This window comes from Salvia hispanica, chromosome 1 (genome assembly GCF_023119035.1).
Source record: "Salvia hispanica cultivar TCC Black 2014 chromosome 1, UniMelb_Shisp_WGS_1.0, whole genome shotgun sequence".
NCBI lineage: Eukaryota > Viridiplantae > Streptophyta > Magnoliopsida > Lamiales > Lamiaceae > Salvia > Salvia hispanica.
In genome coordinates, this window is record NC_062965.1 from 805400 (window position 1) to 816321 (window position 10922).

Here is a 10922-nt window from a genome sequence, read left to right on the forward strand (position 1 = left end):
GATAAAAAACAAAGAAGAGTAGCGATGAAGATGAATGCCATTAACTTTCAATTACCGAAATGCCCCTCTTTCGCTCTTCCTCCCGTCGCCGGCTGCAGGCGTCCTAAATTCGTCGTGGCTTCAGCTCTTCCTTCTCCTTCGAAGTAAGCCGTGATTTCATTTTCACTCAGCATTTAAGATTGGAATAAATATATAATTATGTTTGGCTGAAATTTGTTTGAATTTTACAAGGGGTGTGAATTTTAGAGGTGCAACTTAATAACCCAACTTTACAAAGAAAAAGAATGTTATCCATATATTTTACTACTTCAATATTTTGGTCGCTAATATCACAAACTTTGCTCGAACGAGTACTTCCAATTTTCCATGATCCCCAAAATTGAGATTGGCGTGATTAAAATAAAGTTGGAGTATTAATTAAATATTGAACAATTAATTGGTAGTTAATATTATAAACCTTTTTCAAGTTCTGAATTTTTCCACGAAGTTAGAATTTGGTAGGGAAAAAGAAGGACGTGGGGTGGATGTGATGTTTTATTTGTTTTATTATTGTTTCTATTTTTAACTAAAACGACGTTGTTTTGGTATAATTAATTGACACTTCAGTTTTAATTAATGGTCTCAATTTTAGAAAACTAATTAATTAGCAATTCATCGCCACTCTATATATATTTTATTAAATATAAAAATTTAACTGAAGTCTCTCCTAAAATTTATTTCTGCGATTGCCACTGAGTGTTAATGTAATTAATATTACCCGTAAGTTGACTACAACTATGTCTTTGTATAATGGTTTAGGGCTCAAGTGAAGAAACCTTCTCACATTCAAGTCACACACTCGATGCCCCCTGAAAAGGTCGAGATCTTCAAATCTATGGAAGGCTGGGCTGAGGACAATTTACTGATTCACCTCAAACCGGTCGAAAAGTGTTGGCAGCCTCAGGATTTCTTGCCTGATCCGGCTTCCGATGGATTTCATGACCAACTCAAGGAATTGAGAGAGAGAGCTAAGGAGATTCCTGATGATTATTAAGAAAGGGCGACGTTTGTCTCCCATCGAATCACGGCCCGACAAATCATGAAGCATGGTGACATCAACTTGGCTCAGATATGTGGCACTATCGCCTCGGATGAGAAACGCCATGAAATCGCATACACCAAGATTGTCGAGAAGCTCTTCGAGATCGATCCTGACACGACCATGCTAGCATTCGCCGACATGATGGAGAAGAAAATCGCAATGCCCGCCCAATTTATGTACGATGGCCGCGACGACAGCCTCTTCCACCACTTCTCGGCTGTCGCCCAACGCCTTGGCGTCTACACGGCGGGAGACTATGCCGACATCGTGGAGCACTTGGTTTCCCAATGGAAAGTTGAAAACATAACGGGGTTATCTGTGGACGGGCGGAAAGCTCAAGACTACGTGTGTAAATTGTCACCAAAGATAAGACGACTAGGGGAGAAAGCGCGAGAGATGGCCAAGAATGCGCCCAAGATCCCGTTCAGCTGGATATACGACAGAGAAGTGCAACTCTGAGGATTATTAAAATGGAAACAACGTTATCTCCATTTTACTTTTCTCTGTAGATATTACTTTTCTCTGTTTAACATAATAATATTGCATAAAATCTCATAATGAACAACCTCTTTATGTTTGGTGAAAAAGATAGAATATTATAGTAAATTTTATGTAAACTATTTGGAATATATCTAGCTCAATCCTATTGACATGTAAAACATTTCTATTTCTATACATTTTATAAACATATTCGCACTTCTTCTTTTATATATCACTTCTTATTCACCAAGAGCACAATGGCGAGCACCTCGCGTGTCGTGCCGACGGCAAGAGCACAGCTCTTAGCTAAGGCTGCGTTGGGGATGCTCTTAGTATTAATTTCCGTCCATAAAATATAAATTCATTTTTTGTTTTGAGTCGTCCATCAACATATATCCGCCAGCCATTCTATTATTATGATTTTTATGTATTTTAACAAAAGTTATTGATAAAAAAAGGTGTACAATAAAAAAGTCAATATATGCATTATTTTGTGGGAAACCTAAAATGATATTGATTAATTCAATTAATTAATAGTTTAGGGCTGGCCGGCGGAGTAAGCTTTACACCATGGCTAGAAATGACTATTTTCCATGTAATCTTTTTGTAGTTTATTTTTATGTGTTTATTATGTAAATACATATATTTTTTACATTGAAATTCGCATTTTGAATCATTATATGTAATACACAAATGTTTAATCAAGTATTGTGATTTTTCCCAAATTATTTTGTGAATTCAAATTGTACGCACATAAATTTGTTTTCTTCATTCTCCACAGATTGAAGAACAACAAATTTATGCTTACAATTTTATTAGGAAATGAATAGTGGATTGTTGGACCTACTTATCATTTATTGTTAAATTGAACTGATACTCTTATTAACGTATAGATCAAAATGGAAAAACGAGACTCCTAATCGCAGACGCATAGAGTAATTACTAGCTAATTTAATTCTTATGTAGTAATTGTTATACATCCAATTACTTTTATATTATTTGGTATTTAAACTATATGGTTGGTATTCTAAGACTAGAGATTAATCTACAATTAAACTCAAAAGAGTACAATATGCCCTCTGTCGATATATGTGTGCATCCAATCCAAAAATTATTACTCCCTCCGGTCCAATTAAGTCGAAGAAAACTTTTAGACACAAAGATTAAGAAATTTTATTGAAAAATAGAAGAGGTGAATAAAGTATGAAAAATAAAAAGAGAGTAAAGTAGGTGATGGAATTATCAATTATGTAATAGTGATTGAATATTTTGATTTTTGTTAGAAAAGGAAATAATTCAACTTAATTGGGACATCTAAAAAAAGAATACGACTCAATCAGTTGACACGTAAGGGAGTATTACATACCAAATTTGGTAAACAAATTGTTATAGGATCCTTGTCCCTCTTTTCATGACATTGTGCAACAAATTTATTTTTCAATTAATAAACAAATTTATTTTTTCAATTAATAAACAATTAATAAGAAATAGATCCATGTCCATTAATTGATGCAATTAATTCAGAGTTATTAGGGTAAGCTATATGTGCACTGTGCACATCCTAGCTAGAGATGATTAAACTCTCATTAATTAAATTGACAAAAATGTAAACGATAAGAATCATATGGAGCATTGCATGAAGGGTAATATGGTCATTCCATTCACACATGTACACACAACACAAACACATGCAGGAGTATAAATTGGTGTAAACAGCCTGAAAAAACAAAGGAGAATAGCGATAAAGATGAATGCCATTAACTTTCAATTACCAAAATGCCCCTCTTTCGCTCTTCCTCCCGTCACAGGTTGCAGACCTCCTAAAAGTTCTTCACCGCTTCCGCTCTTCCTTCTCCTTCAAAGTAAGCCGTGATTTCATTTTCACTCAGTGTTTAAGATTGAAATAAATTTATAGTATATGTTTGGCTGAAATTTGTTGAAGTTTTGGACTCTCTTTTACTATATAGGGATGAAATTTATAGTGTGTTTTATGGCAATTGGTCATTAATATCACAAACTTTGCTCGAATTTATTTTTCCTTAACTTAAAACTTGGTCATAAATATTACTAGCTTCCGATTTTCCATGATCCCCAAAATTGAGATTGGCGTGATTAAAATAAAGTTGGTGTGTTAATTAAATACTGAACAATAAATTGGTAGTTAATATTTTGAACCTTGGTCTAATTCTAAATTTTTCTACGAAGTTAGAATTTGGTAGGGGAAAAGAAGGGCATGGGGTGGATGTGAACTTTTATTTGTTTTACTATTTTTCCAATTTTAACTAAAATGATGTCGTTTTGATATATTTGATTGACACTTGGGTTTTAATTTAGTAACGTTAATTTCGATTTGTGGGTTGTGGGAAATCGACAACAATATCAAAGTTCACGATATTTAGGATTAAGTTTTAAGTTTATGGAAAAATCCAGTTGAATGAAATTTACAACCAATTTGTTTAATTTCATTGGAAAATCGAAAATTCGGTTAATATATACACGCTAGGCTAGCTCAAAACCCGAACCATAATTGAATTAATCCAAGTGTTAATGTAATTAATATTTTCCATAAGTTGACTACATCTTATGTCTTGTAACATATAGGTTTAGGGTTCAAGTGAAGAAACCTTCTCAAATTCAACTCACACACTCGATGCCCCCTCAAAAAGTCGAGATCTTCAAATCTTTAGAAAGCTGGGCTTATGACAACGTGTTGATTCACCTCAAACCGGTCGAAAAGTGTTGGCAGCCGCAGGATTTCTTGCCTGATCCGGCTTCCGATGGATTTCATGACCAAGTTGAAGAACTGAGAAAGAGAGCTAAGGAGATTCCCGACGATTATTTAGTTGTTCTAGTTGGAGATATGATCACTGAGGATGCCCTCCCGACGTACCAGACATTTCTCAACACCTTCGATAGCGTAAGGGATGAGACGGGAGCAAGCTCGACTCCTTGGGCCGTGTGGACGAGGGCGTGGACGGCCGAGGAGAATAGACACGGAGACCTTCTGAATAAGTATCTTTACCTCTCCGGGAGAGTAGATATGAAGCAAGTCGAGAAGACGGTCCAGTATCTCATCGGGTCGGGAATGGTAACTAAATTCTTCCTTCATTTCTTTGGATTGGTTTGAGTGACGAGGCGTGATTGATACTCCCTTCGTCCCCTGTTAAGTGTCAACTTTCTTTTTTGCACGATTAAGAAATAAAAGGAGATTGAGTTGAAAAAGTTAGTAAAAATATGAGTCTCACTTTTATATTACTATTAGTTTTAAAATAAAATATATGCATAGAATGTATTAGTAGAATGTGAGGTTTACTTATCATTTAGGTAAAAAGTGAAAATGAACTCTCAACGAGGACATACTAAATTGACAAATGTAGACACTTAATGGGGAACTAATGGAGTAGAATATTAATATAATTTCTCATGTTCTTCATCCTCCCATTTGACCACATTCTGAATCTTAAATGACACGAGTTTTAGATGGAAGAGTTAAATACGATAAGTACAGTGAAAAATGTGCTTGAATATTTCAATGATGACAGATAATGAAGAAATTTATTTTTAAATATAGAAAATGCATATCTTGAATGTGACAAACTAAAAAGGAAAAGTTGACGAGTAACTTATTTTCATTTGTATGCGTTAGTTAATTAATAATGCAAATTTTATTAATTAAAACCTAATATCCTAATCTAGTCCATATACATACATTATTGACATCTCGTTTCATTATTTCATGTCCGTCAAAACATTTTCAGTACGTAAAGACAGAAAACAACCCGTACCTCGGATTCATCTACACGTCCTTCCAAGAAAGGGCTACGTTCGTCTCCCACAGAAACACGGCCCGACAAGCCAAGGCGCACGGTGACATCAACTTAGCTCAGATATGCGGCACTATCGCCTCGGATGAGAAACGCCACGAAACCGCCTACACCAAGATAGTCGAGAAGCTCTTCGAGATCGACCCTGACACGACCATGCTAGCTTTCGCCGACATAATGAAGAAGAAAATCTTGATGCCCGCGCACTTGATGCACGACGGCCGAGATGATAGCCTCTTCCACCACTTCTCGGCTGTCGGCCAACGCCTTGGTGTCTACACGGTGGGAGACTATGCCGACGTCCTAGAGCACTTGGTTGCCACGTGGAAAGTTGAAAATATAACGGGGTTATCTGTGGACGGGGAAAAAGCTCAAGACTATGTGTGTAAATTGTCTCCGAGCATAAGACGACTAGGGGAGAAAGCGCGAGAGATGGCCAAGAATGCGCCCAAGATCCCGTTCAGCTGGATTTACGACCGAGAAGTTCAACTCTGAGAAGCAAATGTTTTATTTCTAATGGGACGAGAAGTATATGATAACGTTCAATATAATAAAGTGTTGGTAAATTAACGAATTAAGACCTTTGACTGAATGTCTACTATCATCTTGTTGTACATGTTTTTTGTTACTATTATTTATTATTATTACACAATGCTAAATATGACCAAGCATGGGCATATTTGTAAATGTAGTTGCAATATCAATATACATACATAACCTTGCACGCACTAAGCCTAGTTTGCTAGATGAGTCGAATAGTAGATGGGATGTACTATGTTAGTTATGATAATATTAGAGACGAATTTGATGGATAAGCTAATAGTGAAATTGTTAGTAAAGTGAAATATCAAAACTATTTGGTTAAGTTTAATTTAATCAATCAAGTAGTTTCAAAAAATTTACACGGGAGATGTCAATGAAGTCTAACTCCAGTTGGCAAATTAAAGCTATCTATAAGACTTCCCTTAACGGGAGATCATACTCTTATATACTACTCACTATGTCCCACACATGATTTCACGCTTGAGGAATGACACATGATTTTCGGAGATTTTATTTTATGTGTTAAGTGAAGAGAGAAAACATAATTTTTATATTAATGTAAAAGAATTTCTTTTTTTCAAAAATAGAAATGTGACATTTTTAATGAGACAAATTAAAAAGAAAAGTTAAACATCTTTTATAAGACGGAGGGAGTACTAGTTTTATATTCCTCCATTCCTTGTTAATTGAGGCATTTCTTTTTTCTGCATGGAGTATAAGTATAGTGTGTTAAATGGATTGGGAATAAAGTAAGAGAGATAAAGAGAGAATAAAGTACTTGATTAATTTACTTTTTGCCAAAAATAAAAATTACCAAATTAACTTGGAACTTTCTAAAATATAAAAAAATGTACTTAACATTTAAAATAAAAGTGAATTGAGATCTTTATTGGCGGACAGACCAAAATACAAAAAGGAGACTCGTAGACGCAATGAGTAATTACTAATTTAATACGTAATGCCATACATCCAATAATCTTATTTTTATATTACTTGGTATTTAAACTTTAGGGTTGGTATTCTAAGACTAGAGATTAATCTACAACCAAACTTGAAAGAGTACAAATTCAATGCCCTCTCTCGACTCGATATCTGTGTGCATCCAATTCACAAACAACATGATCGTAGCACGGCCTAGTGTCTTTCATAACACATTTAGAGGATCTTGTCCCTCTTTTCATGACAATGTGCAACATTTTTATTTTTCAATGATTAAATAAATAGTACTTGTCCATGATTAATTGTCACTCTTTGACACGTGTTTTAAGAAATGTAAAAAAAAAAAGTTAGCTGAAAAAAATTAGTCGAATGTGGCACCCACTTTTTTATATTGGTTTTATAATGAAATGTGAGTGAAGTAAGTTAGTGGAATGTGGGAGCTACTTACCAATTATGGTAAAAATGAAGTGTGACAATTATTGAGTGACGGACCGAAATGGGAAAGAGTGACAATTAATCGGGAATAGAGGGAGTAGTATTTATTAATATAAGAAACAGAACAACGTCCATTAATTGACGCAATTAATTAAAGAGCAATTAGGGTAAGCTACGAGCACATCCTAGCTACAGAGGAATAAACTCTCATTAATTAAATTGACATAAATGTAAGCGATAAGAATTATATAGAGCACTGCATGAAGGGTAATATAGTCATTTCAGTCACACGTGTACACACTACACAAACGCATGCAGGAGTATATATTGGTGTAAACAAACAAAGGAGAACAGCGATGAAGATGAATGCCATTAACTTTCAATTACCAAAATGCCCCTCTTTTGCTCTTCGTCCCGTCACCGGCTGCAAGCGTCCTAAATTCGTCGTGGCTTCAGCTCTTCCTTCTCCTTCAAAGTAAGCCGTGATTTCATTTTCACTCAACGTTTAAGATTGGAATAAATTTACATATGTTTGGCTGAAATTTGTTGAAGTGTTGAATTCTCTTTTATGATGCCTATTGCGATATTCTATGGCAATATTTTGTTCACTAATATCACAAACTTTGCACGAATTTTGATTTTTCCATTAACTTAAAACTTGGTCGTAAATATTATTATGAATCGGGCGTGGTTTCTGATTTTCCATGATCCCCAAAATTGAGACCGGCATGATTAAAATAAAGTTGGAGTGTTAATTAAATATGGAACAATTAATTTGTAGTTAATGTAACGAACTTTGGTCTAATTCTGAATTTTTCTACGAAGTTAGAATTTGGTAAGGAAAAAGAAGGGCATGGGGTGGATGTGAAGATTTATTTGTTTTATTATTTTTCTAATTTTAAAATACATCCAAAAGTGTTAATGTAAATAAAATTTTCCATAAGTTGACTATATCTTATGTCTTGTAACATATAGGTTTAGGGTTCAAGTGAAGAAACCTTCTCACATTCAAGTCACACACTCGATGCCCCCTCAAAAAGTCGAGATCTTCAAATCTTTAGAAAGCTGGGCTTACGACAACGTGTTGATTCACCTCAAACCGGTCGAAAAGTGTTGGCAGGCGCAGGATTTCTTGCCTGATCCGGCTTCCGATGGATTTCATGACCAGGTCAAGGAACTGAGAGAGAGAGCTAAGGAGATTCCCGACGATTATTTAGTTGTTCTGGTTGGAGATATGATCACTGAGGAAGCCCTCCCAACATACCAGACATTTGTCAACTCCTTAGATGGCGTGAGGGATGAGACCGGGGCGAGCTTAAGTCCTTGGGCATTCTGGACGAGGGCGTGGACGGCTGAGGAGAATAGACACGGAGACCTCCTCAATATGTATCTTTATCTCTCCGGGAGAGTTGACATGAAACAAATCGAGAAGACTATCCAGTATCTCATCGGCTCAGGAATGGTAACTAAATTCTTCCATTACTTGGCATGATTCGTCCCGTGATAGATAACTCACTTAATCTAATTAATTGCATGTTTGGTTGTCATGATTCGTCCCGTGATAGATAACTCACTTGGAATCTGATAATCAACCAATAACCAAAAATAAATTTCTTACTAATATAGGTTAGAAATATTTTATTGGACTATAATGTTGAAACAAAACTTTTTGTATCTTAAAAAATCAAATTTTAAAGAAAAAGAAATTTGATATGGTCTTAAAATTTTCATTCTAGATGTACAATATTGTTGCCTATATTCTTTTGTCTACATTAATTAATAATTCAAACTTTATTTACTAAAATCTAGTAATATCCTAGCCTAGTCCATATACATAATTTTTTTATAATAAACAGCTGAGTTAACAACTTAAGCGAAATACATAATCTATCGCGAAGAAGCCAGCTATAAATGCCTTGTGGTGCCGTCTCTAGAGCGTGAAGCCCTCTACCAAACCCATAAGCAAAATGTGACAAATAATCAGCAGCAAAATTCCCTTCTTTTAGGATGTAAAGACAGAAAACAACCCGTATCTCGGATTCATCTACACGTCCTTCCAAGAAAGGGCTACGTTCATCTCCCACGGAAACACGGCCCGACAAGCCAAGGAGCACGGGGACATCAACTTGGCTCAGATATGCGGCACTATCGCCTCGGATGAGAAACGCCACGAAATTGCATACACCAAGATTGTCGAGAAGCTCTTCGAGATCGACCCTGACACGACCATGCTAGCATTCGCCGACATGATGAAGAAGAAAATCGCAATGCCCGCCCACTTTATGTACGATGGTCGCGATGACAGCCTCTTCCACCACTTCTCGGCCGTCGCCCAGCGCCTTGGCGTCTACACGGCAGGAGACTACGCGGACGTCCTAGAGCACTTGGTTGCGCGATGGAAAGTTGAAAATATAACGGGGCTATCTGTGGACGGGGAAAAAGCTCAAGACTATGTCTGTGGGTTGCCTCGGAGAATTAGACGGATGGAGGAAAGGGCTCAAGGGAGGGCTAAAAAGGCTGCAAAGATCCCGTTCAGTTGGATATACGACAATGAAGTGCAACTCTGATTGACTTGCTTGGGGGTTCAAATCACTATAGCCACAAAAATATATAGAAAATAGAATAGAAAGGAAAAATAGATAAAGAGGAATCATCTTGTATAAAATCTCATGCTTCCCAAGGAATGGACCATCTTCCTTTATCCTTAGGAAGGAGGCAGATCAAATTAAGAAATACTCGTACAATAATCACTAAGTTATCAAATTTAATACTATTCTTGATCAAAATTATAGAACTAAAAATGAGCGTTAATAAAAAAAAGGTATACTCGATGACTCAATTTTTTTTCTAGTTTGTCCCAATCAAGATAACACATTATTTAAAATGAAACATTTTTATCTCTGTTTTATTCCCTCTTTTTACTTTACTCTTTCCACTCAACACAACATAAAACTGCATAAAATTACATACTCCCTCTTTTCCACATTAGTAGAGTCATTCCATTTTCTGCATTCGTTTTGAAAAAATAATAATAAATAGTTAAAGTGGAGAGAGAGTAAAGTAACAAAGATAATAATGTAGAGAAGAGTCTTACGTACAATATTGTCTCTCTTACTTTACTTTTTCTCCACTTTAACTATTTATAATTATTTTTTCAAAATGAATGTGCGAAATGAAATGACTCTACTACTATGGAACAGATTAATATATGTTAAATTCTCCAAATCCATGTCTCACATCAGCTTGGTGATGATCCTAGCTTCTCTATATAAGTGTGGATAATCCTCCCCCTTATGAGGCCTTTTAAGGGGTGAGTGGCCAATTTCTAATATGGTATTAGAGCAGGGCCCAAGTCGATGATGGTTTATCTCTTTATCTCTTCTCTTGCCTACCCACGTGATGGAAGTCCGATGTGTCATTCCGGCCCACACGTGAGGGGGCGTGTTAAATTTTCCACATCAGAGTGTGGATAACCTTCCCCCTTATGAGGTCTTTTAAGGGGTGAGTGACACATTTTTAATAATATAAAACAGTATATATACACTGATTTTTAAATAAGAAGAGAATTCAGTACTATAATCAAATAAGAGCAAATTAAATTTTTATTAACTAATTATGAG

The 10922-nt window shown here is 35.7% G+C and overlaps 2 protein-coding genes across 3 annotated transcripts; both read left to right on the forward strand.

Moving 5' to 3' along the window:
- Nucleotides 1-26: 26 nt before the first annotated feature.
- On the forward strand, nt 27-5891 carry LOC125214070 (stearoyl-[acyl-carrier-protein] 9-desaturase, chloroplastic-like). Of its 2 annotated transcripts, none has more exons than XM_048114945.1 (4): nt 27-143; nt 799-927; nt 4298-4649; nt 5320-5891. In XM_048114945.1, exons 1-4 carry the CDS (start codon nt 31-33, stop codon nt 5878-5880), a joined length of 1155 nt encoding a protein of 384 aa, XP_047970902.1. In that variant the 5' UTR covers nt 27-30; the 3' UTR covers nt 5881-5891. The 2 variants fall into 2 exon arrangements, with proteins under 2 accessions (XP_047970902.1, XP_047970909.1); XM_048114952.1 differs by having other exon boundaries at nt 51-143; nt 793-927.
- A 1771-nt stretch (nt 5892-7662) lies between these two features.
- On the forward strand, nt 7663-9869 carry LOC125214082 (stearoyl-[acyl-carrier-protein] 9-desaturase, chloroplastic-like). The gene is made up of 4 exons (XM_048114963.1): nt 7663-7777; nt 8278-8457; nt 8641-8764; nt 9309-9869. The coding sequence occupies exons 1-4, from the start codon at nt 7665-7667 to the stop codon at nt 9867-9869; spliced, it is 978 nt and encodes a 325-aa protein (XP_047970920.1). The 5' UTR covers nt 7663-7664.
- Nucleotides 9870-10922: the final 1053 nt, after the last annotated feature.

Excerpts from the sequence above, each read along its gene's own strand:
- LOC125214082 (XM_048114963.1), top strand. The coding sequence starts at position 7,665 with ATGAATGCCATTAACTTTCAATTACCAAAATGCCCCTCTTTTGCTCTT. Across the intron at positions 7,778-8,277 it reads GCTCTTCCTTCTCCTTCAAA|GTTTAGGGTTCAAGTGAAGA; the intron begins GTAAGCCGTGAT and ends TGTAACATATAG. Across the intron at positions 8,765-9,308 it reads ATCTCATCGGCTCAGGAATG|GATGTAAAGACAGAAAACAA; the intron begins GTAACTAAATTC and ends CCCTTCTTTTAG.
- LOC125214070 (XM_048114945.1), top strand. The coding sequence starts at position 31 with ATGAATGCCATTAACTTTCAATTACCGAAATGCCCCTCTTTCGCTCTT. Across the intron at positions 144-798 it reads GCTCTTCCTTCTCCTTCGAA|GGCTCAAGTGAAGAAACCTT; the intron begins GTAAGCCGTGAT and ends ATAATGGTTTAG. Across the intron at positions 4,650-5,319 it reads ATCTCATCGGGTCGGGAATG|TACGTAAAGACAGAAAACAA; the intron begins GTAACTAAATTC and ends AAACATTTTCAG.